The 27,332-nt window shown below is 36.8% G+C and overlaps 1 protein-coding gene across 19 annotated transcripts; it reads right to left on the reverse strand.

The window, feature by feature from the left end:
- Positions 1-237: 237 nt before the first annotated feature.
- On the reverse strand, positions 238-26,571 carry ZNF404 (zinc finger protein 404). Of its 19 annotated transcripts, none has more exons than XM_063658063.1 (7): positions 26,518-26,571; positions 25,604-25,685; positions 17,551-17,651; positions 12,370-12,465; positions 9,007-9,088; positions 8,425-8,565; positions 238-3,167 (listed from the first exon to the last, which is right to left on the reverse strand). In XM_063658063.1, the coding sequence occupies exons 4-7, from the start codon at positions 12,376-12,378 to the stop codon at positions 1,645-1,647; spliced, it is 1,755 nt and encodes a 584-aa protein (XP_063514133.1). In that variant the 5' UTR covers positions 12,379-12,465; positions 17,551-17,651; positions 25,604-25,685; positions 26,518-26,571; the 3' UTR covers positions 238-1,644. The 19 variants fall into 19 exon arrangements, 18 of the variants coding, with proteins under 18 accessions (XP_063514133.1, XP_063514141.1, XP_063514132.1 ...); XM_063658071.1 differs by lacking the exon at positions 9,007-9,088 and adding an exon at positions 23,225-23,296 and having other exon boundaries at positions 8,425-8,551; positions 17,551-22,770; positions 26,518-26,565; XM_063658062.1 differs by having other exon boundaries at positions 25,768-26,565.
- Between the last annotated feature and the right edge of the window lie 761 nt (positions 26,572-27,332).

The raw sequence follows: 27,332 nt of genomic DNA on the forward strand, positions 1-27,332 counted from the left end.
TAAAAGTCATCACCACTCCCTAATCTCAAGTACCCAGGGACACAAACACTGCAGAAGGCCACAGGGACCTCTGCCTAGGAAAACCAGAGACCTTTGTTCATGTGTTTATCTCCTGACCTTCTCTCCACTATTATCCTATGACCCTGCCATATCCCCCTCTCCGAGAAACACCCAAGAATGATCAATAAATACTTAATAAAAAAAAAAAAAGAAAAGACAACACACACACACAAAAAATAAATTTCCAGCATGACTTTCCATGGATTACTTATTCAATTGCAAAGAAAAAATTCACCCATACAATGGAAGGAGCTGGTGGTCAATACATGAATCAAGGGATAAAACATAGTTTCACTTGTAGGCCACCTGATATTTTACAGTATTAAGTGCACGATACTATCTATGAAGTAGTCTTTTAAAAATGTTTAATCTGAAACCCAATCAAGCCTCTAATCATAACCTCCAGGTCACAGTAAATATAGAGGACAAAGAAACAAGTTAATCACACCTCCAGAAACAATAAGACAAACACAGGATGTGCAACACTATTTAGGTCAAATCTAAAGTCTTCAAAAAGTCTATGTCACAAAATGATGAAGGGTAGGCTCTTGACTAAGAGACTTAATAAGCCATAATCATGTAAAATATATGAGATTAGTTTGGTTCTTGGCTTGTGAAAAAGCCAGTGCTAAAAGACATTATTTTAAAAATTGGAGAAATTTGCAAATGGAGTGAATATTTTAAGACATTATAGGGTTACTGTTAATTTTTTTGTGACAATGGTTTAGTAGATATCTAGAAGATTATCTTTGATCCTAGCAGTTGTATGTTGCCTTTTTTTAGAGGTGAATGATACCTAAAAAATTCACTCAAGAAACAGGAAAAATGATGTATGTAATATATATATTCATATGTAATAAGTATGATATATATATGCATCTGTGTATATACATAGACATGAGACATGCATGGGTATATATGTATTTGTGTGTATATATGTGTTAGTATACACATAAAAAAGAGAGACATCAGATGTACTGAAACTAGGTGAAGTGCAAACAAGTCTTCACTGCACCACTGTAAACAGTTACCTTTTCTGTAAGTATGTAAATCTTAACATTCTCATAAACTTGGGGAAAACTTTTCCAAGTTAATATCTGTCTTTCGGCTACCTAACTGTTCATTTCTAATTTATTTTAATTGTAGAGGATGCAAAATGTATGTTATCTGTATTATACGATTTGTGAAAAAATTTATTTAAACAACTCTCTAATTTTCAACAGCTATCCTTTCATTATTCAATAAATACACAGTATTTATTCCAGCATTAATCTTCAGGGGTATGAATTCTGAATTTAAAAATTTCTCATTTAATATATTCTACAGGATTTTGTCCAGAATAAATTATATGAAGTGATGATAGAACATTTTCAAAATATCACACTTATAGGGTCTTCCTTCTATAAAATTTATTTTTAGTAATTCTAACAATTATCATAAAAATAATGTAATTAGTAAGCAAATACTATGTGCCAGATGCCTTTCCAAGTATTTATATTCTATATTAACTAGTTTAATCTTCACTATAGCATCATAATAGTGACAACAGTAAAAATGTGCCATGGTGAAAGGCTTTCCCTCTCATTACATTAAGAGTCTCTCACCATGGTGAAATCTTTGATGTTGACTAAGTTGATAGCAATGACTAAAGGCCTTACCACATTCTTTGCATTTGTGTGGTTTCACATTAGTATGAATTCTCTGATGTTGAGTAAGTTGATCACTACGATTAAAGGCCTTACCACATTCTTTACATTCATAGGGTTTTTCACCAGTATGAATTCTCTTATGTTGAGAAAGACCTGAGATAGAACGAAAGGCCTTCTTACATTCTTTACATATATAGGGTCTCAAACCAGTATGAATTGTCTGATGATAAATTAGTTGAGAATTAAGTCTAAAGGTTTTTCCACATTCCTTACATTCATAGGGTTTCTCCCCAGCATGAATTGATTGATGTGTCTTAAGGTCTCCAACACGACTGAAGGCTTTCCCACATTGCTTACATTCATATGGCTTCAAATCAGTATGAATTATCTGATGTTGAATAAGGTATGAATGAAGCTTAAAAGTCTTCCCACATTTTTTACATGCATGTGGCTTCTCACCAGTATGAATTCTCTGATGCTGTGTAAGTTGAGAGCCTCTACAAAAGGCCTTTCCGCAATCCTTACAATCATAGAGTTTCTCACTACTATGAATTCTCTTATGTTTAAGAAGGCTTGAGCCCCTACTAAAAGCCTTTCCACATTCCATGCATTCATGAGGTTTCTCACCAGTATGACTTCTTTGATGTTCAACAAGTAGATAGCTGCGAACAAAGGCCTTTTCACATTGTTCACATTTATATGGTTTCTCACCAGAATGAATTTTCTTATGTTGGTAAAGACTTGAACGATGACCAAAAGCCTTTCCGCATTCTTTACATTTGTAGGGTTTCACACCATGATGAATTTTCTGATGCAGACACAAATGTCGATATAATCTAAACGTTTCCCCACATTCCTTACATTCAAAGGGTTTCAAGCCAATATGAATTTTCTGATGTTCTGTAAGGTGAGAATGACGTCTAAAAGCCTTCCCACATTGCTTACATTCATAGGGTTTCATACCAGTATGAATTATCTGATGCTGAATAAGCTGTGAATAAAACCTAAAGGCCTTCTCACATCCATTGCATTCATAGGGTTTCAAATCAGTGTGGATTTTTCGATGTCTAATAAAATGCTGGAAAACTACAAATGCTTTTCCACATTCATTACATTCATAGGGTCTCACACCAGTATGGTCTCTCAGATGTTCAGTAAGGTGTGAATATTTTCTAAAGCCCTTCTTATATTCCTTACACTCATATGATTTCTCTCTTGTGTTATTTCTCTTATGTAGAGGAAGGGATTTATGTTTTTTGAATATCATTTGACTAAAACATCCTACTTTAGGTCTCTGTTGTCTCCCAAATTCAATTGTGTACTGTGGGTCATTTCTGAAAATAAACCTCATAAGGTTGAAGGTTTTATTTCTTTTCCATGTCTCCTGATGGTATGCATTTACTTCATAATTTCTTTTTTCTGAAGATAACTTGTCACTTTCAGTAGTGAAATCAAAGTCTGGAAGAAAATGAAAAAACAAACAAATGCTATTTTCCAATAACGGGGTAGGGAGAGGACATCTATATTAAAAATAGTGATAAGCTAAAAAGTGTATCTGTTAGTAGTAAAAGAGTTTAGAAAATTCTAAAATACTGCGATGCAATTTTTAAAAGGCAAGAAGGGCTCAGAAAATTTTGAAAGTGCACAGAAGGATGTAAGATTTATGAGTAGGCAAAGAGAAAGTAACTAGTTCTCATATTTAGTTGCAAATCAGAATTACCACAGGAGCATTTTACATACACTACCTTTTAAATATCCACTCAGACTGAGTGGATCAGAATGCACAGGAGTACGTCCTGAATATCTCTACTCCTAACATTATCATATTGCTCTCTATATAATTTTGTCAGTGGTTTGGCTTTATCTTAGAATGAAAACCAAACACATAACCATGAATAAAAGGCCCTGTCTTATCCACACAAATTCATTTCAAGCCCTTGATATCTGCTCCCCATATTGTACCACATTGCATCTTTTCAGCTGTGAGAACACACCACAAATCTTTCCCATCTCCTGGGGTGTTACATAGATGTTCCACCTTTCAGAAATCCTCTTAAGTGGCTTCTTTAAATAATTGGCTAACTTTAAGTAAATTCATATTTTTAAGTCTATATTCCATTTCCCAATTATTTGCCTTTATGCTGCTTCTCTCAATTACATATTTACTAAATCTCATTTGTTTTACTACTTATTTTGTTACCCTAAAACATAGAATAGATGCAAATCTCCTTTCAACTCCCATTGAAAAACAAGTCCCTACCATTGGTTAGTATTGCATAATTCATTGTAGAATAAAACGTTGAGTTAAAAATGTAAACTGGATGAAAATAAAGGTCATTGGAAAAGAGAGCTGAGTAAAATAACCATTTCATTTCTGAAAATTATGTAAAAATTATCAAGTATCTCTCCCTGACTCCAATCTCTCACTCCTTATTAATCTTTTACCTCACATTTACTTTATAGGTGAGAAAAATGCACTTCCAAAATAGCTCAGTCAAGAATATAAGTGGAAAAGGCTGATATGTGGCCATTCTGCAATAACCTATCCCCTTAAAAATATACATGCCTCTACCACTGGTGTTCATTCTTTCCTTTGCATAGCCATGCTTTTCTGTTTCTGTCTCAATCAAAGTAATCACATGTTGCATTAACTTTTTCAGTAATGTTTTAAATAATGTTTTTTTTTAAATCTACAAATAATGCCTGTAAGGTTGAAGGTTTTACTTCTTTTAATTCTACACATGTTCAGTCTGTTGTGTTTCTCTTCAATGCCTTTCCCAAATTCTCCCTTCTATTCATTTAAAGCCAAGGTGGATCATTCTTGAATTCTACAGAAATGCATCTCAGCAATTTTTCAGGAATTGCACGAATTAATATATTGAAAGGCTTATCAAAGTCAAAGCAAATAAACCTAGGGATATTGGGAAAAATAAAGTAAAAAATGGGGCAAGAGTCTAGGAAACTGAGTGCCTAGTAGTTTGCAACAAAGAATATATTGGATGTAGGCTGAAGATTGATAATCTGTGTGAGGGAGCAGCCTTTGAAATCTAATATGCTAAATGGGTCAAGTATTGAAAACAAGTGGAATTCTGTGAAAAAAGTATAAATTTAAAAAGTCAAAATAATACAGATGTTATCCTCTGAGCCAATGCAATAAAGGATAAGTAGCAATATCACACAGCCAAAACACTTCCTATTTATAAACAGAAAGTACTCAACAACTACTGTTAGGTCAAAGACAAAATACAAACTGAAACTGTAGAATTTCTTGAAGACAGTGATAATGGAGATACTACATATCAGAATCTATGGCTTTCAGTTATAATGCACTGAGGCAAACTCAAAGATTAACATGCTTACATCTAATTAAAAATAAAAGAATTAAAATGAATAAATGAAGCATTTCATTTAAAAATTAGGGAAAACAGACAGGCTCAATGGCTCATGCCTGTAATCCCAGCACTTTGGGAGGCTGAAGCAGGCAGATTGTTTGAGGCCAGGAGTTCAAGACCAACCTGGCCAACAATGGGAAATCTAAAATTACAAAAATTAGCCAGGTGTGGTGGCACACGCCTATAGTCCTAGCTCCTTGGGAAGCTGAGGCACAAGAATCATTTGAACCCAGGAGGCAGAGGTTGCAGTGAGCTGAGATTGCGCCACTGTACTCTAGCCTGGGTGACAGAGTGAGATTCTGTCTCAAAAATAAATAAATAAATAAATGAATAAATATAAATAAAAATTAGGGAGACATTAGGAAAAGAATAATGGACTGCAGAAAAGGAAAATATAATACAAGCAAAATTTAAATAAAACAGTAGAATTAACACATACAAACCATTATTTCCTTTATACCTAAGGAATAAAAGATGGGGGGGAAATCCAAATATAATGACAAGGGGGAAATGACCATCAATAAAAAAATAAAGAATGTTAAAAAAATCATACAACTGTGCTGACATATTTCAAATGTGCATGAAATGATGAATCTTCCTGAAAATAAAATTTATCAAAAGTGACACCAGCTAGACTTACTGGCTGGCTTCTAGCAAACAGAATATGAAAAGGGAAAAATAATAACTTTACAGTGAAGAAAAATGACGGACATCACTGTAAACAAATTTATAAGGTTACTACCCCAGCAATAAATCATGCTGATATCATGTATTTCTAATACGATATGATAAGAAAGGTACTTCTCTGGTATTCTTCCCCAAAGCCGATAATCCCAGTTTAATCATAAAAAATTCAACAAACCCAAATTGTCGGGCACTTTTCAAAATACCTGACTAGTACTCTTCAAAAAGTATCAAGGCCAGAAAGGACAAGGAAAGACAAAGAAACTGTCACAGGTAGGAGGAAACTAAAACACATGATGACTAAATGCAATGTGATATCCTGGATTGAATCATGGAATAGAAAAAAAGACAGTGGAAAAACTGGTACAACTCAATAAAATCTATAGTTTTGCTAATAGTTTGCCTATAGTTTTGTTAACAATGTTAACTTGTTAGTTTGCATAAATGTACCATGGTTATGTAAGATGTTATCATTATAGGAACCTATGGTACCACATTTGTAACTTGTCTGTAACTCTAAAATTATTTCAAAATAAAAGTAAAACAATAACAACAAATAGACTCCAGAAGAGATGGAAAATCTAAACAGACCAATTTCCATGAAAAAAATAGAAAAAAAATTTAAAATATTTTTCCCCACAAACAGCTGGTCACAATTAGTTAACTCTCTGTTGGCCAGGCTTCAGTCTCTATATACTATTTCCCGTTAATGTGAACTAGGGTGCTTTGGAGAAACAGCTAATTCCTAGTTCAGGGAGGGAAGATACAAGGCGAATCTGGAACCTCTTGTACTAAAATGCAAAGAAGCTTTTAAAGATAACAGTAAATAACTTGTGCTTTTAGTTATGAAACATTAAGAGGGATCAGATTTCCCCTTTTACTTTAAATAACTAGACATAAACTAACCAAATATAGGAAACAAGAGCTTTCAGATACAGGGCAGTAAGGAGTGCAGAATAGGGAAACAAATGAGGTGAACCTAACAAGTGCTACAGCTGACTGCCTAAAGAATTTCCAAAAGAAAACACAGGGAAGGGAGCTAAAGCAAAGGCCAGCAGTATGCCCAAGCAGAGAAGGCAGAACACAGAGTACGGGGACAGTAAGGTATACAGAATTTGCAAGATATACTACCAGAGAGTAGAGAGCTGTGTAGAAAGAGAGAGTTCTAGAGATTTGTAGAGGGATCCCCTGGAGGCTCTGGCTGAGTACTGATATGAATTTACATGTGAGCAAACTAATGAGGCAAAGGAAAGCACCACCATATAGGAGTAGGCAGAACAATACCTGAAAGTCACCAAGGGTAGTTATGGGATAGTTCCTTTTCCACCAGCCAGGAGTGGTAAGTTGGCCTTAAGGCTCTACAACTACTTTTCCCCTGAAAAAACTCACTGATTCTAAGTACAGCATGAGTTAAAAGAACAGTGATTACAAAGAGGTAGCTGAGCATTATCAAACTGAAAACCAGCAGTGACCCGTTTTAATTCCTGGTTGTATTACAGTCATCAGCCTGCATTCTATCAGACTAATAGAGGAAAATATAAATATTCTCTGGTGGAAGTTACCATCATCTGAAACCTCTTCAGTTATTTTATATGCAATGTCCAGCATACAAACACAACTACTAGTAACTTGAAGAGGCATTAACAAATGACGAATAACAAGATTAAAAGAAAGAAACAATAGAGAAGCAGACCCCCAGATGATACAAAAAATGAAGCATGAAAGAATTAAAAAATTAACTATGATTAAAATCTTCCAAGAAAACAGATGAAAATTTAGTAATAAAAGGAAAGCAAATAAAAGAATGAAGATTTCAACAAGTATTTGGAAGTTATAAAAGAGAATTAAATTGAATTTCTGGAACTGAAAAAGACAATATCTAACATGAAAAACCCCTCTTTAGAAAACAGAGTAAGTGAGCTGGAATACAGATCAACAGGAAACATTCAAACTCCATCATATGAAAAATAGAGGGGAAGGAGAGGAGAAAAGCAGATAAGGACATGATAAAGTTGTGGGATATGCTCAAAAGGTCTAACATAGGTGTAATTAAAGTCCCAGATGGGAGGAGAGAATGGTCACGTATCTTCCAAAAACAGAACAAAGACTGCCCCTTCTGCATGGAATCTATCAGATCACTGGAAGCCAACAGGCCCACTGCTAGAACTATAAAGATAACAGTAAAAAAGAGAATAATCTTAATTCATTCTACTACTATAAAAATTATGGAGGCTCTTTTGTAGTAAAGAGAAAAGCATGTTTTTTATGTAGGAAGATCAGCAATTAAAGTATTTACAGACATTCTGAACACACATATAATTTAAAATTTCTTTTTGCTGACAGTGTCTTTGCAGAAAAATACCAGAATTCAAACCTCTAGTCATTTAGAAAAAGAAGTAATTATAGGACAGTGCAGAGGCAGGCATAAAGGCAAGTGAAGAACAGTGAAGATTCAGGTGCTGAATGGGGGTGCCCATTCCACCTAACCAACTTCAAATATGCACATTTCCACCTAATGAACTTTGAGAATATGGAGCAGAAATGTAGCTGGTTTCTTGGCATAGACCATAAAATATACAACAGAGAAGGCTGATATTCTAGAGAGCATATTGTACACCATTTTGTGCAGATATTCTTACCCAATGAGACCAAGTTAGTATAATTCTCCAACATCACATCTCTGTACAAATCCCTCTGATCTGAGTTTAAATATTCCCACTCCTCCTGAGAGAAGTCTATGGCAACATCGCTGAATGTCAATGGCACCTGAAATGACAAACCTGTGTATTATTTGTAAAAGTAAAGAAAACTTTTCAAGATGGAACATCAAATTGCAATAAAGGGGCAATATGTAAAAAGTAGTAGTCTGGAGTTACAAGATGATGACACGGTTAGGTAAGAGTAAATAAATTAGCATGTCTTAAGTAGAGTGCCCACACAATCTTAAAGAATCCTGTTGGAGCACACAAAATTTCTTTAGTAATATTAGACAAAAATCCAAATATATGAAAATAAATGAAGTAACCAAACTTTCCAAATTAAATAGTATATATAAGCACAATACCTTCTATGTACCTAAGCCATATAATATTAATAAATGCAAGTTCTTACAGCTTTTCTCTTCAAGGAATACAAAAAAAATGAATTGATAACTACCCCCTCCCCCAATTGTATTATAAAATCTTTTCCAGCCAAGATGGAATAACAGGGATTGAATTTACCTTCTTGTATGAAATAAGTGAAAACCTGAACAAAATATATTAAACCATGGTTTTCAGGACAGAAAACACTGGGCAATGATACCTGAAAGACAAGTAACAAATGAGGTGAAACCTACAGTCACACTAGTTCACTGTAAGGAGACAATTTCTAGGCTATGGCACACGCAGTGGGAACCTAAGCAAAGCCCACTGGATTCCACTGAGAACAAGAAAATACACACCAATATCCATCATGGACACAGACGCAACGATTCCAAACAAAGTTTTAGCACATCAAATCTAACAATATATAAGAAAGGGAACTCTATTATGACCAAGGCTCAATCCAAGCCTGTCTCATATTTAAAAATCAATCAAGGTAATGCACCATATTCACAAACTACAAAAGAAAAACCGTATGAACATATCAATAGATGCAGAAAAGGCATCTGACAAAAGCCAACATCCACTGCTGATATCCGTGGTGAAAGAAGAAAAGAAGGGAACATCCTTAACCAAGTGAATGACATCTATAAAAAACCCATAGCTAACATCACATTTGATAGTGAAAGGCTGAATGCTTTCTTCCCCAAATCAGGAATATAGCAAGGGTATCTACTCTCACCACTTCTATTCAACATTGTACTAGCGGTTCTAGCCAGTGCAACTCAGGCAAGAAGAAGAAATAAAAAGCATCCAGATTGAAAAAGAAGTAAAAATCTCTTTATTCACAGGTAACATGATTGTCTATATAGAAAATCTAATAGAATCTAATAAAAGTTCATTAAAACTATCAAGTGAGTTAGCAAGCTGAGAAGATACAAGCTCAATATGTTAAACATAAATGGCATTTTAATTAGCAACAATTGGTGGAAATTAAAATCAAAAATACTGAATATCAAATGAAAAATATAAAATTCTTAGGAATCAACCTAACAAAAGATGTACAATACTAATACTTTCATAACTACAAATAATTACTGAGAAAAAACTTAAAAGATCTAAATAAGTAGAAAGCTATAATATGTTCATCAGTCAGATGACTCTTACCTTTGCAAACAAATCCACAGATTCAACATAATCTCAGTCAAAATCCCAGCAGAGGCCGGGTGCGATAGCTCACCCCTGTAATCCCAGCACTTTGGGAGGGTGAGGCGGGCGGATCACCTGAGGTTGGGAGTTCGAGACCAGCCTGACCAACATGGAGAAACCCTGTCTCTACTAAAAAATACAAAATTAGCCAGGTGTGGTAGCGCATGCCTGTAATCCCAGCTTCTCAGGAGGCTGAGGCAAGAGAATCGCTTGAACCTGGGAAGCGGAGGTTGCAGTGAGCCAAGATCGCAACATTGCACTCCAGCCTGGGCAACAAGAGCGAAACTCTGTCTCAAAAAAAAAAAAAAAAAAAAAAATCTCAGCAGAGCTTTTGTAAAAATAGACAAGCTGATTCTAAAATTCAGATGAAAACACAAAGGATCTAGAATAACCTAGAGAACACTGAAGAAGAGCAAAGCTGGAGGATCAACCCTACTAATTGGAAAGCTTAACATAATACTACAATAATAAAGAGTATGTGGTGTTTGCATAAATGTAGACAAATAAGTCAATGGAACAGAGTTGAGAAATAGACCTACACATATCTAGACAACTGGCTTTAAACAAGTGACCAAAGGCAATTCAGTGGATAAAGGACCATCTTTTAAAAAAATGGTGTAGGAACAACTGGATATCTATATGCAAAATAAATGATCTATACCTTTTACCATATGCCAAGATTAACTTAAAATGGCTCATGGAGATAAACATAAAACCTAAAACTATAGATCTTCTATGAGAAAACACAGTATAAAAATCTACATAAGCTTGGGGTGAGGCAAAGATTTCTTAGATACAACACTAACAGTACAATCCCTAAAGAAAAAGTACAATCTGTAAAGAAAAGAAAAAGCTGATAAACTGGATTTCATCCAGAAATGGAACTCTCATACACTGTTGGTGGGAATGTAAAATGGTATTATCACTTTGAAAAATTAAAAACTTCTGCTCTTCAAAATTCAGTTAAAAGAATGAAAAAATGGCCAAGTGTAGTGGCTTATGCCTGTAATCTCAGCACTTTGGGAGGCCGAGGTGGGAGGATCACTTGAGCCCAGGAGTTTGAGGCTGCAGTAAACCTTGATAACAAAACTGCACAGCAGCTTGGGCAAGAAAGCAAGACCGCATCTCTAAAAAAAAAAAAAAAAATTAAAAATAGGCTGGGCATTGTGGCTCATGCCTGTAATCCCAGCACTTTGAAAGGCTGAGGTGGGCAGATCACTTGAAGTTAGGAATTCGAGACCAGCCTGGCCAACATGGTGAAACCCCATCTCTACTAAAAATACAAAAATTAGCTGGGCATGGTGGCAGGCTCCTGTAATCCTGGCTACTTGGGAGGCTGAGGCAGGAGAATCGCTTGAACCCGGGCAGCAGAGGTTGCAGTGAGCCAAGATAGCGCCACTGTACTCTATCCTGGGTGACAGAGTGAGACTCCATCTCAAAGAAAAAAAAAAAGAATAAAGTGACAAGCAACCTCTTATTAGATTTCATCTTTCTTAAGGTATTAAGGCACTATTATTAAAAATAACATTATTGTATAAAGTATTATATTAATATGGCATGTATGTTGGACACAAATCCCAACCTCTTCCCCACAGTTCAATATCATCTACCACATATCATTCTAGTTGATTTTCCTTTCTACAACCCTTTATAGATCTGTTCCTGAGTTGGAACACAGTAATGCAGAATGATCCAGAACAACCTTGATTCCCTCAGGACTGTCAATTTCTCTTCCACTACAAAATGAGACCCTGGAATTGTTTTCATTTCTCAGTGATCCCTTAGCTAGATCCCTAATCTCTCTCTAGGTAAGTGATAATACCATCTTCACTCAAACCTAAATGCGTTTCAAAGTTGAGATCTCATCTCAAACAGACTGAGACCACTCATAACCAAGTTTTCCCTTATTTAACTGTGGAGATAAGGGAGCTGTGGAGAAAGTTTCCACTCCTGTAGTCAAATAGGACCATTGTTCCTATGCCACGAAACCATGAACCTGACAAGGGCAGCTCAACTATTTCAAGGTACTTCACTCTTTCACTGCTCTAACACTGCTCTTGAGAGAAGACTGAACACACAGAAGATGGATGAATTATTTGAAAATAACTGAAAATCAGTTCAAAAAAGGAGGGCAAATGAGGAGGACATCATCCTTCACTGGAATGGGAGGAATGTGAAATAGGTTCCAAGAGATAGCTTTCTGAGATAGGACGTTTCAGGATAAAAAATGAAAATATTACATGAATTAAAAAATCACAATATGTCAGAAAAGCAAAAGAGACATCAACTCACCTGGGCCATGGTTTTAGAAATGCTAGTTCTCTTCAGGTTTCCTCTACCAGAGAAGCAGAGTTCAGAGAAGCCAAAGCTAGGTAATCAAGGCATCACCTGCCAAAAGATATGTAACTTTACTGAAGAGATGTTTCTAAGCAATAAGATACGGTCATTTTACAGGTATTTAGTTGTCACATTTAAAAGGTTGATGATGTACCATGTATTAGTGAGGCTGTAGGGCAAAATGCATTCTCATGGTGTCCTGTAGACTTGTGAAAATCAAGGGCATTAAGACATGTAAGCAAATCTCTGCATAAGAAGAACTTAACCATGAAAGGCCATTTCTGAGACTCCATCCAAAGGAAATAATTATAAAATGTGCTCGAAGACGTATAAAGGAATGTGATGATACATATTAGTTGTAATGAAAAAAGCTGGAGAAAAATCTAAAGATACATAGATGGGTAATTAATTAAATAAATGACTGTGTAGTCACATAATGGAAAATAAGGTAGATATTAAAAACTATTGTGTAGATCACTGGTTCTGAACAGGCAGTGAATTTGTTCTTAAGAGAACATTTGACAATGTCTGGAGACACATTTGGTTGTCATAATGTAGGCAGAAGTGTTAAGGTATCTACTGGGAAGAGACCAGGGATGCTGCTAAACAATGTACAATGCACATGAAAGTCTCTAAAACAAAGAATTAGCTAGCCAAATATGTCAATAGTGTCAAGGGTGAAAAACCCTGAAGTAGACTCATTAAAGGAAGATAACGTAATCCAGAGTCTCTATAATATATAACAGATTATGCTAACACATGATAACTGTTAAACATGAAAAAAACAGGAAAAAGTCACTAATGAGCAGGAGAAAAAAAATCTCAACAGAAATTGACTCACAAAGAATCCAGATATGGGAGCTAGCAGACAAGGGCTTGATAATATGATTAACATGCTAAAGAAAAGAAAGGAAAAGAGGAGCAAAATGGATTGCAAAATGGAGTAAATCAATAGAGTATCAGATCTGAAAAGACAATCATATGAATATTTTAGAATTATAAAATTAATTAAGAGCTTATTGGGCTGGGGGCGGTGGCTCATGCCCGTAATCCCAGCACTTTGGGATGTCAAGGCGGGTGGATCATTTGAGGTCAGGAGTTCGAGACCATCCTGGACAACATGGTGAGATCCCATCACTATTGGAAATACAAAAATTAGCCAGGTGTGGTGGCACCCGCCTGTAATCCCAGCTACTTGGAAGGCTGAGGCAGAAGAATCACTTGAACTGGGGAAGTGGAGGTTGCAGTGAGCTGAGATTGTGCCACTGCACTCCAGCCTGGGCGACATAGTGAGACCCCGTCTCAAAAAAAGAGCTTATTATGCAACATTAAGTCAAATTTACAATAATCTTTCTTTCAAAAAATCCTCTATGTTTATTATTATTATTTTAGAGATTCTGGTTCTGTCACCCAGGCTGGAGTGCAGTGGTATGATCATAGCTCACTGCAGCCTCAAATTGCTGGGCTCAAGTGATCCTCACACCTCAGCTTCCCAAGTAGCTGGAATTACAGGTATGAGGCACTGCACTGAGCCTCAAATTAACAATAATCTTATGCAGAGAGGAAAAAAAAGAGAACACAATTGAAAAGAAAAATGCAAGAAACAGTGAAAATGTGACACTGAACATCTAGAAGAAAGTAAGAGAGAATGGGACAGAAAAATTATTTAAAGAAATAATGAACAAAAACATTCCAAATCTCAGGAAATATCTTGATATATAAATAAAAAAACTTGTCAAACCTAATCAAAATACAATGAGGAAATTCACACCTAGAGATATCATAGTCAAACTGCTGAAAAACAACATTGAAAAACATAACTTAAAACCACATAGTTAAAAAAAAAAACTGTCAGCTATAAGAAAACAGTAAGAAAAATGGTTGACTCCTCAACAGAAACTATAGTAGCCTAAAGAATGGAATTTATATCTTTAAAGTGCTGAAAGAAAAAAACTGAGAACTCTGAATTTTATACCCAGAGAAAAAATTTTTCAGAAATTCCTTCAAGAACTTTTCCTTTGCATTCACAACTAGGCTAACTGTTTGGCACAAGAGGTCAAGCTTTTGGCCCGTCTTGGCTTTTGACATGCCTTCCTGACTAAGCTTAATCACTTCTAGCTTTTGATTAAAAGTGAGAAACAGAGGACTCTTCCTTTCATTTGAACACTTAGAGGCCATTGTAGGGCTACTAACTGGCCTGATTTCAATATTGTTGTGTTTCAGGAAATAGGGAGGCACAAAGAGAGGAAGAGAGACAGGAATAGCTGGTCGGTGGAGCAGTCAGAAGACACATAACATATATTCATTCAGTTCACCATCTTATACGGGTGTGGCTCATGGTGTCCCAAAGCAATTACAACAGTAACACCAAGGACCCTGATCACAGATCATCATAAAAATAATGGAAAAGTTTTAAATATTGCTAGAATTACAACAATGTGACAAAGAGACACAGAATGAGCACATGCTGTTGAAAACCAGAGACAATATACTTGCTCATTGCAGGGTTACCACAAATCTCAATTTGTAAAAATTGCAATATTTGCAAAGTGCAATAAAGCAACATGCAATAAAATGAGATGTGCCTGTGTAAAAGGCATACTTCTAAATAGTTACTGGTCAAATAATAAATCAACGGAAGCTAGAAAATATTTTGAGTTAAATGATGGTGAAAGTAAGATATATCAAAGCTTGTGAGATGCAGGTAAACCAATGCTTATGAAGAAATAAGCTTTAAATATATGTTTTATTAAAACAGAAAGGTTGAAAATCAGTGATATGCATCAAGAAGCTTGAAAAGGAAAAGCAAACTAAAACTATAGAAAGTATAACATACCAAAAGTAACCAATAACATAAAAAACCCAGATATACAAGAAAGAAAAATCAATAAAACCAAAGCTATTTCATGGAAGAGATTAATAAGAATAATAAACTTCTAGTTACACTGATCAAGAAAAAATTGCCAATATCAGGAATATAAAAGAAGATATCACTACATATTTTACAGACATTAAAATCAGAATTGTATGAACAACTTTATAACTTTCTAATAAACTTGAAAATGTAGATGAAATTTTAAAATTCCTTGAAAACACAATTTGAACTGATATAAGAAATTGAAAATCTAAATATTGTTTTATTTATTAAAGAAATTAAATCTGTATAAAGGATCTTCTCAAAAAAATAATGTCAGGCCAAGAGGATTCAGTAGCAAATTCTCCTAAACATTTAAGAAACTAAAAATGTCAATCAAACTCAACTTGTTCTAGAAAATAGAAAAAAAGAACTATGTCATAAGGCCAGAATAACTGTGATATCAAAACTAGATGAGGATATTACATAAAAGGAAAATTACAATATATCTGTTTCATGAACACAGACGCAAGCATATTAAACCAAATATTAGCAAAGAGAAACCAGTAACATATTGACCAAGAGAGCTTTATTTTAGAAATTCAAAGGCCATTTAATTTAATTTTTTACCATAACCTCAATCAAGTATAAGTTTAATTTTTAAAAAATCAATGTAATCTTTCAATGTTAAGTAATAAAGGAGAAAACCATTCAATTATTTCATTAGAAATAATCCATTTAACAATATACAACATTAATCATGATAAAAATTCTCAGCAAACCAGGACTAGAGGGGAACTTCTTTAATCTGATAAAGGGGACCTAAGGAATAAAAACTACAACTACCATTATACATAAAGGGATCATTACACATAATATGGACCACTGTCTTTCTGATTTCAGGAACAAGGTAAGGTTGTCTACTCTTACATGTCTTTTCAATTTTGTAGTAGAAGACCTATTCAATATCATAAGGAAAAAAAAGGTATAAATGGAAGGAAGTAAAATGATCTTTATTTGCAGATAGTGTAGATTACATGATTATGTACATAAAAATATTTTTTAATTCCACAAGCTTTAAATTACATTAATTTATTGTTGAATAAAGGGTCAAAGTATAACACAATTATATTAAAGCAAAGCTACTGAAAAATAAAATTTTTAAAACCTGAACAGTTTGTAAAAACATAAAAAATGTAAAACACTTTGGAATAGATTTAACAGATGTGCAAGACCTTTCGGAAACAACAAAACCTAAAGGAAAGAAATTAAAGATGAATTCAATAAATGGAAATGTATTCCATGTTCATGAACTGTAAGACTCAATTTTGAGATAATTCTCTCTAAATTTATCTACTGATTCAATGTACTGCCAATAAAATGTCAGCAAGGTGTTTTGTTTGTTTTGAGAAAATTAATTAACTCATTCTAAAATTATAGAGCAATGCAAAGAACCTGGAATAGACAAGGTGATTTTGAAGAACAAAGTTGTTCTTCAACTTATATTACCAGATTATCAAGATATAAAGCTACAGGAATCAAAATGGAGGTGCTGGCACAAAGATTGACAAAGAGGACCAACAGAAAAGTCCAAAGACTCCTGCACATATATGGTCCCATGCTTTACAGTAAAAGTCTGACTGCAGCTTAAGAGAAGGCCAGTGTTTTTAACAAACGGTGCCAGTGCACTTGGATATCTATATGAAAAAAATGATTTTGAACTTCATCCCACTACATACACAGACATAAATTCAAGATGGATCGTAGGTCTAAGTGTGAAAACAAACAATAAAGCTTCTGGAGGAAGAAACAGAAAAATATCTTTGTGATCTTGGGATAGATAAAATTTTCCTTTTTTTTTTTGTTTTAACTTTTAATTTCCACTTATTTTAGACTTAGAGAAAAGTTGCAAGAGTAGTACAGAGGGTTCTCACATACCCTTCATTCTAGCGTTTATCTTACATAACCAAAGGATAATTATCAAAACCAGGAAATTAACATTGGTACAATATGAAAAATTTGCACATCTTATTCAAATATGTTTTCCCATTAATGTCCTTTTTCTTTTCCAGGATCCCACATATTAATCTACATTGCATTTAGCTGTTCTTTCTCTTTAGTCTCTTCCGATCTCCTTAGACTTTCTTACTGCATTAATTTTCAGTTGCTACCATAACCAATTACCACGAATTTAGCTTAAAACAACATAGATAGGTAGGTAGATAGATAGATAGATAGATAGATAGATAGATAGATAGACAGATAGATAGATAAAATCTCACAGTTTCCATGGACATGGAGTTTAGCTGGGTGCTCTCCTCCGGCTGGTCTCACAGGCTGCAAACGAGGTGTTACCTGGGCTGTGTTCTCCTCTGGAGTTCAACTGGGGAAGAATTCATTTCCAGGTTCATTCAGATTGTAGGCAGAATTCATTTCCCTGTGGCCATATGACTGAGGGCCTCACCTTTTTGCTGACTGTTGGCTGGAGGCTGCCCTCAGGTTCTGGAGGCCACCTGCAGTTCCTTTGCAAGATAGGCTTCTCCAACATTGCCACTTACTTCATCAAGCCCACAAAAGAAGTCCAATCTGCTATGAGTCTTATATGGTATAACATAATCACAGTAGAGACATCCCGTCACTTTTTTTTTCATATGGTAAGTTTATTTTTATTATTTTAAGGAACCTTCATACAGTTTTACATAATGGCTATACCAACTGATATTGCCACCAACAGTGTACAAATGTTCCCTTTCCTCTACATCCTCACCAACACTTATCTATTTTCTTTCTTTCTTTTTTTTTTTTTTTTTTTTTTGAGACAGAGTCTTGCTCTGTCGCCCAGGCTGGAGTGCAGTGGTGCGATCTCGGCTCACTGCAAGCTCCGCCTCCCGGGTTCACGCCATTCTCCTGCCTCAGCCTCCCGAGTAGCTGGGACTACAGGCGCCCGCCACTGTGCCCGGGTAATTTTTTTTGTACTTTTAGTAGAGACGGGGTTTCACCGTGGTCTCGATCTCCTGACCTCGTGATCCGTCCGCCTCGGCCTCCCAAAGTGCTGGGATTACAGGCGTGAGCCACCGCGCCCGGCCCACTTATCTATTTTCTTTTTATAATAGTCATCCTAACAGGTATTGTGGTAACATCTCATTGTGGTTTCATTTGCATTTGTCTGATGTGCTTTTCAGGTACCACTTAACCATTTGTGTGTCATCTTTGGAAAAAAGTCTATTCAAGTCCTTGCCCATTTTTAAATTGGATTATTGGTTTCTTTTTCTTTAAAATTAATTAATTAATTTTTATTTTACTTTAAGTTCTGGGATACATGTGCAGATGTGTAGGTTTTTTACATAGGTATATATGTGTCATGGTGGTTTGCTGTACCTATCAATCTGACATTTAGGTTTTAAGCCCCACATGCATTAGGTAATTTGTCCAGTGCTCTCCCTCCCCTTGCCCCCCCACTCCCTGACAGGCTCCAGTGTGTGTTGTTCCTTTCCCTGTGCCATGTGTTCTCATTGTTCAACTCCCACTTATGAGTGAGAACATGTGATGTTTGGTTTTCTGTTTCTGCATTAGTTTGCTGAGAATGATGGCTTCCAGCTTCATCCATGTCCTTGCAAAGGACATGATCTCATTCTTTTTTATGGTTGCATAGTATTCCATGGTGTATATGTGCCATATTTTCTTTATCCAGTCTATCACTGATGGGCATTTGGGTTGGTTCCAAGTCTGCTATTGTAAATAGTGCTGCAGTAAACATACATGTACATGTGTCTTTATAGTAGAATGATTTAGAATCCTTTGGGTATATACCCAGTAATGGGAGATTCCTCAAGGAGCTAGAACCAGAAATACCATTTGCCCCATCACTTTTGCCATATAAATTAACCTAATCAGAGGAGTGACATCTCTTGACCTTTGCCATTTTCCACTGATTAGAAGCAAGTCACCATCCCTGCTCATACTCCAGGGGAGAGGACTAAACAAGGCTGTGGACTCCAGGAGGTGGGAATCATGGGGCCACCTAACCTCTGCCTGTCATACCTATCTTCATGTCCTTTCAATTTGGAAGAGTACCAATAATTTATTCTGTCAAATGTCCCTCCACTGGGTTTGTATGATGTGTTTTTATAACTGAAATGAGGCATGCGTTCTTGGCAGTGGCACAGTAATGATGCTGTGTCCTTCACATTTCATCATCATGTCCAAGGGTGCATGATATTGATGTTTTATTACTGGTGACATTAACCTTCATCACTTGGTTAAAGTGTTTTCTCCTGTGTTTTCCTTCTGTACATTACTACCTTCCCATTTGTAGTTAATAAATATCTTGGGAGGGTAATACTTTAATACTATGCAAATCCTCTTTCTCCTCAAACTTTCACCCACTAACTTTAGCATCTCTTGTCTTGGTGTCCATTGTGAGGATACACTGCAGCTCCCCTATGTACATAAGTTCTGCTAATAAACACTTTGAATTGGTCACCCTGGCATTGCTGTTTCTTTCTTTGGAATCCCAACAGCCCCATCTTGGGATGGTTTGGGGCAGTTCCTTTAGGGAATTCCCCTGCCACTGCTTTTGAGGTGACTCCAGCTGAATGTTCAGCTGGACAAAATAAGGTTGTTTCTGGTATTTGACTACTATGAATAAAACTTCTATGAACATCCTTTACAAGTCTTTGTGTGGACATATATTCTTGTTTTTCTTGGGTATATACCTAAGAGAGGACGTGGTTTATCTAGTTTATCCAACTGCAATGTATATAAGGTCCAGTTGCTCCTCAAACTTGCCAATACTTCGTGTTGTCAGACATTTTAACTTTAGCTATTCTGGTGCATGTGTAGTGGTATCTCATAGTGATTTTTATTTACATTTTCCTGATAATGATGGGAACACCTTTTCATATGATATTATCTATTTTGATATACTCTTGGGTCATTCAACTCTTTTCCTCATTTTTTAATTTGATTTGTCATTTTCCTATTGATTTCTAGGAATTTATAAATGTATTTTGAACACAAGTCTTTTGTGTGTGTATACAGACATAAAAAGGAGGGTGGAGGAGGAGAGGGAGGGAGGGAGGGAGGAAGGGAGAGGGAGAGAGAGAGACAGAGAGAGAGAGAGGAGGAAAGAGTTGCCTGTGTCTTCTTATTCACTTTCTTAATCATGTCTTATTATAAATAGATGTTCTTAATTTTAATGAAGACCCATCTACTTAGGTATATCCACAATAAATAGGCTGGGTTATGAAATTTATAAGAGGGCTTAAGAAATTTGGCTCACTACCGCATGTTCTCACTCATAGGTGGAATTGAACAATGAGAACACATGGACACAGGAAGGGGAACATCACACTCTGGGGACTGTTGTGGGGTGGGGGGAGGGGGGAGGGATAGCATTAGGAGATATACCTAATGCTAAATGACGAGTTAATGAGTGCAGCACACCAGCATGGCACAGGTATACATAGGTAACTAACCTGCACATTGTGCACATGTACCCTAAAACTTACAGTGTAATAATAATAAAATAAAAAGAAATTTGGCTCAGAATCACAGCTAGCTTCTATGTGTTGTGCAACACATTTTGATCTTCCAGTGTTTCAGGCCATAACCCACACAACTTCACTAGTGCCTGGGAATGTTCAAGGCCTTGGCTTGGGTTCAAACCTGCAGGGAAAACACGCAGCTGAACAGGCCACAGAGAGATCAAGGCACTCTGTGAAACACAGAGAGCGAGGGAAACTTGGGGAACCTACAAACCTATCATCATGAGAATGAATAAACAAATTGTGGTGTGGTCATATAAAGGAAGATTATATAACAATTGAAAAAAAGCCCTGTTGATTTCCAAAACAACATGGGTGAATTCCAGAAGTACCAGTTTGGATGAAAAAAGGGAGATACAAGAGATTCCATTTATATGAAGTTCAAGAACAGACAAATCTTATCTTGAGTGACAGGAGTCAGAATAGCACTTACTCCTTGGGAGAACAGTGGATTCTACCTGGGACAGGACACAGAAAAATCCTCTAAAGCAGGGCACAGAAATCTTCTGTGTCTTCATCTGGGTGGTGAGTACACTGATCCTTTCAAATACAAAAATTCACTGGATTATATACATAGCTAAGATGTGGGCACCTTATTGTATATGATATATGCTTCAATAAAAAGTGATGACAGAGCTTTATTTGATGATAATGAGTAAAAATATTACATTACAAACTGTTATTTTGTTATGGTGGGTAAAATAACACATATGAATATATGCATATGCCTTGAGGGATGGAGATATACCTATATATATATTGTGTGTGTGTGAGAGACAGGGACTCACTCTGTCACTCAGCCTGGAATGTGGTGGTGCAAACACGGCTCACTGCAGCCTCGACCTCCTGGGCTCAAGCTATGCTCCCGCCTCAGGTGGTGGCATGGACCTGTAGCTGGGACTACAGGTGCATACCACCAGGCCTGGCCAATTTATTTTTAGTAAAGATGAGCTCTCATTATGCTGCCCAGGCTGGTCTCGCACTCCTGGGCTCAAGTGATCCTTCTGCCTCCGCCTCCAAAAGTGCTGGGATTACAGGTGTGAGCCACCGTACCCAGCCAAAAAGATTTGGAGTAAAATGTTTACAGTTGTTGTTTCCTCACTTTGGGTTTTTCTGTATTTTCTGAACTACTATATGAGAATGTATTACTTTTATAGTAAAAAATGATAATAGAGCTAATCAATCTCTCTAAGATTAGAGAATGTAATAAGATAAGTTATGAATACAGTGATATTTGGAGTACGATGAGGAGGCCTTGTTTTCTCCCAAGTCCTAAAGTCTTTGAGTTGTCTCAAATTAGAATATCAAGGCTCTGAGTTTTGAATATTGATATACAATAGTTTTCCTTTTACTGGTTTTCCCTAAGTCACTTGGATAAATCCTCTTGTCACTACACTCTCCACCTATGAGGACTGGACTCCCTGCTCCAGTTCAGGAATTGCACCTACCTTAGAAATAAGCCACTTTTGGTTAAAAAATCAATTGTTTCCAATATGCAGGAAAAATCTGCATATGAAAAAAGAAATGGGACTTTGGCATGCTGAGGCTTTTGAAAAATTCCAGTACAGTCCTGTGGCAGAGAGGTTCCATACAAGAAAGGCCAAATGAAAGCCGCCCAAAGGACCAAGAAAATGATGCTTCAAGGAAAACAGAATGGAATGATCAATAAATCTCAAAGAAATCCTTCATAAATTCAAACACTCCAGGGCCTCTCTAGAGGGTCACATTAAGGGATAAAAAATCTCTAGAGATCGTATTTTGAATTTAAAGAGTTGATCATAAAGAGTCTGCTCCTGTGGTTTTTCAGTATCACAATCACTTACAAGTCCGTCTGAAATAGTGCAGTGATCAGTGCTCCACACAGTAGAGGATGCTGCCACGTTCTCAGATGTTACTATCTCTGAAATTATAAAGACTGAAGTTCCCATGTGGCTCAGAGGAATGGAAAGAAGTGAGCTGATCACTCTATGAAAGGAGAACAGCATGTAGAAGCAGGCATGCTCACCATTCTGAGCTCAGCAACAGCTGATTAATTAAATATGTATCAGGACATCCATATAATGAAATATTAAGCAACCATTTAATGCTAAGTTTAGGAAGCTGTTTAAGGGAATAAAAACATTCAAGATACATTGCCAGTGAAGAAAATTAGGTTACAAAATTTTAAAACAGCAATTAAAAAGGGGGCAAAGAATTTGAATAGACATTTCTCCAAAGATGTACAAACAGCCAATAAACAAAGGAAAAAATGCTCAACACCATGAGTCATCAGAGAAATTCAAATCAAAATCACAATATCCACCTCACACTCATGAGGATGACAATAATAAAAAGAAAGGTAATAACAGGTGTTGGTAAGAATGTGGAGAAACTGGAACCCTCTTACGCTGGGGGGAATGTAAAAGGATACTTTCGATAACAATCTGGCAGTTCCTCAAAAGAGTTAGCATATGACCCAGCCATTCCACTTCTAAGTATATATCTAAGAGAAATAGAAACATATGTCTATACAAAAACTTGTACACAAATGTTCACAGCAGCATTATTCATAATAGCTAAAAGTAGAAACAACTTAAATGTCCATCAACTGATGAATAAACAACTAAAATGTGGCATATTCATACAATGGAATATTATTCAGCAATAAAAAGAAACAAAGTACTGATATATGCTACAACCCAGGTGGATTTTGAAAACACTAGGCTAAGTGAAAGAAGCCAGTCACAAAACATCACTTATTACATAATTCTATTTATATGAAATGTCCAGAAGAGGTGAATTCATAGAGACAGAAAGTAGATAAATGGTTGTCTATGGCTGGGGAAAATGCAGAGTGAGTGCTAGTGGGTATGGAATTTCTTTTAGAGGTTATGGAAATTTTCTCATGTTGACAGTGGTGATGGTTGCACAACTCTGTGAATATATTAAATACATTAAACTGTATACTTTAAATGACTGAATTTTGTGGCATGTGAATTATATGTTAATAAAGCTGTTTAAGAATTGGGTTACGGGCTGGGCACAGTGGCTCATGCCTGTAATCCCAGCACTTTGGGAGGCTGAGGCGGGTGGTTCCACTAGGTCACGAGATCGAGACCAGCCTGACCAACATGGTGAAACCTCGTCTCTACTAAAAATAGAAAAATTAGCTGGGCGTGGTGGCACGGGCCTGTAATCCCAGCTACTCGGGAGGCTGAGGCAGGAGAATTGTTTGAACCTGGGAAGCGGAGGTTGCAGTGAGCCGAGATTGCGCCACTGCACTCCAGCCTGGTGACGGAGCGAGACTCCGTCTAAAAAAAAAAAAAAAAAGAATTGGGTTACAAATGTATACAATTATGCAAATGTAAATATGATTACATTTATAAAATATATGTATTTATCAATATATAGAGAAAAACTGACAGACATCAATAAGTTGAAAAAAGTATGGAAAATATAAACCCATATATTAACTTACTTAATATTTGTTTTATAGTCCTGGGTTTCTGCCTATTCCTAAAAGTATATTTCATAAAATTAAAACTTTTTTTAAAAAGGCAACTATCTTACTTATTCCTATTTTGATTTATTCTGGATACCAAGTCATTTAAGGATAGCAACTATATCTTTTTGTCTTGAGACACAGTTAGATAGATTTTTGAATTTTTAACAGAGCAATCTTTTCTCTGAACAAGTGGGAAAAAATCCTCCCTGCCTTACCTTTTAAATATCTTTTGATCTGGAGGAAAAAGCTTAGTATACTCTAGAACAAAGGTCCTCTAAATATAGTCCCTGGGAACTTGTTACCAATGCAGATTCTGTGCTCCACCTCAGACCTACTGAATTAGAAACTCTGGGGCTGGGGCCCAGCAAACTGTGTTTGAACAAGCCCTGCAGGTGATTCTGATGCATCCTACATTTGAGAACCAGCGCTGCTCTAAAAACTGCTGCTGTGTTTTATTGAAAGCTTTTACTTTATTTTCATCAGTTCCCATTACCTGAACCCACCCTATGATTCGTTTGCCTGTAGAAACGTATGTCAATGTAAATCGGAGACTCTGATATATCGTATGCATTACTGGTAGTCTCAAAGCTGCTTCCTATTATATAGTCCTGATAGATGGGTTTATTTTACTTCTGAATCTATCTTCCTAATCACAGTGTCCTACAAGCAGCTGTTAAGACATCTTGTTCCATTTAATGTCATTTTGCATTTAACATCATTAGAATAAAAACTCTAAGGTATAAGATCCATTTTCTTTCACTGAGTTATCACAGTTTTATCATATCCTGACAATGCTGCTATAGCCAGAATGATGCCTCTTCCCTGTGAACTCCCAAGACAGGTCATCTGAATTTCTCTAGTGGCCTTTCACATCAACTATCTTTCTTATCCCTATTCCGATTTCATTTTCCTTACTGGATACCAAGTCATTTGAAGATAGCAACTATATCTTTTTGTCATTGTATCCCAACAAGTACAAGCACATGGTAAATATCTGATATTTGACTCAAATTTTGGAACTAGGGTTTATCCTCAGGGAATGGCTATAAAAGGAAGCAAAGATCTCTGCAAAATGGTGTTCATTATAGACTAGTTTTTAGTCAACAATTAGAAACATAATAGCTCGCAGTAGGCAAAAGGTTAAATAAATTATGAAGAGAAGGGCTTAAGGGCCTTGAAAGGAGGCTATAATGGCATATTCACAGATATGTCACTGTTAGACAGGACATTTCCAAAGAGAAGAAAGGGTCTCATGTCTTTAAAATTAAAGAGCATTTTACAAGTAATGAGGAAATATAAACTCACCTGGACTTCAGCTTTCAGAAGTGTAGCAAAAATTCTTTCCTCTTTCAGGATCTTTTTTTTTTTTTTTAACAGAAGTGTAGCACTGGAAAAGAGAAGGCAATCATGAGACATCTGGGGTTTCTTGGATAGCACAGTAACTTAGAAAATACCCTCAATGATCATACCTGCTCACCTACTTCACCGAGCACAACCAGATGGAAGTAGGAGGGAAACTGGAACAGTGTTGACCTTCCCAATACGAGAGGCCAAGGTCACTGATGTCTAGGGTGGAATCTGTCTCTAATTCATAGCAGGTTCCTGGGGCTGGAGCTTTAGAATTGCTATGGTTACAAACATATAGCTGGCTCCTCGGCGCTTCCAAGGGGGAAATATCCAGGAGGGATGCCTATTCCTGAGAACTCTTTATCGAGTCTTCTCAGAGCCTGCCTTGAGGCCGCAGCCAACTTCAAAAATCTCATCTCAAGATCAAGTCTGTGTTTTCTTGCTGGGATCCTTCATGTCTCCATGAATCTGGCTTCTCTCTTTTACCTGCTGCAGATCCCGTGTCTGTGAGGCGACAGGGCTGAGGAATCTGCAGAGCCTACAGCCTGGAGTCACAGTGACAATTCACACAGGTACACAACCCTGTTCATTCGTCTAACGCACACACACGTACACAACCCTGTTCATTCAACACACACACACACACACACACACACACACACACACAGTCTCTCAGAGGCACACAGAATCTCCTCCTCTGCTGCTCAAGCAGACAGGCCTGAAATTCTACTGAAACTCCAGGGATGACACGCCCCGTTCACACCCTGGGTCTTCTGGTCTTCAGCGCCTCTCATCCTCACCGCTGGTTCCATTCCAACCAGGGACTGTGGAAGCCTCCGCTGATTTCTTTTCTTTGGACACGATCTACTCACCATGTAGGGGCTACAGCAGCTCGGACACCGGAAAAAGACCTAGAGCTCGAGGGTGACCCAAGCGCGGTGACTTCTGGGAAATGTAGTCCACCCGGAATAAGCACGTCCACGGCGCCCGCCATTCTGTAGCCTATGATCGGAGGGCACATGCGCGAGAGCTTGACTCTCTGTACCGTTGGTTGACTTGCTCTATTAAAGGCTATGATTTCAGGTCGTCCTGCGTGTTTAGAGGAGGCGAGTGGAATCTTGAGTCTCGGCTGGAGAAGGCAGAGCACGGGCATGCAGACCTCAAAGCCTCAAACCTGCGTGTGAGAGGAGAAGTTGGCGAGCTCCAGCGTATGGTCCACGGTTGGTACTCTAGGTGCGAGCTGAGGACAGGGGCTTTTGTTTTTCGCGCTCCGAGGTAGCGCCAGGACCTATAGTAGCTCCAGGGGCACAGCAGGCGTTAAGTGTGCATTTGTTTTAGAGAAAGAATGCCTGTGCGTTTTGTGTTTTCACTCTGTGACATTGTGAAATTCATTGTGTGAGACCACGGATGGGGTTGTATGCCGGATTATGGTTTGTTTCTAAGTGTGTTACTTTGGACATGAAATGGTTTGTTTCAGATTTTGAGATTATGTAAATTTTTTAAGCTCTCTCCCTTCACTCCTACTCCCACTCTGAAATTTCTCATGCCCAATTGCCATTCTCTCACTTAAAATACGAATCTGGCTGATTTGTCCAAGGTAAATACTACTATGGCCTACTTATCCATTAGGCAGAATGGACAAAGTACCAAGAGCCCACAGAAATGTTTTCTTTCAAAATAAGAAAAT

The sequence above is a fragment of the Pongo pygmaeus genome, chromosome 20 (genome assembly GCF_028885625.2).
Source record: "Pongo pygmaeus isolate AG05252 chromosome 20, NHGRI_mPonPyg2-v2.0_pri, whole genome shotgun sequence".
NCBI classification, from domain to species: Eukaryota; Metazoa; Chordata; class Mammalia; order Primates; family Hominidae; genus Pongo; species Pongo pygmaeus.

What these genes read in the sequence shown, in the direction of transcription:
- ZNF404 (XM_063658063.1), bottom strand. An exon ending in CACTTATTTCATACAAGAAG is followed by an intron (nt 8,566 to 9,006) that starts GTAAATTCAATC and finishes AATAATACACAG; the next exon opens with GTTTGTCATTTCAGGTGCCA. An exon ending in TACTAACTTGGTCTCATTGG is followed by an intron (nt 3,168 to 8,424) that starts GTAAGAATATCT and finishes ATTTTCTTCCAG; the next exon opens with ACTTTGATTTCACTACTGAA.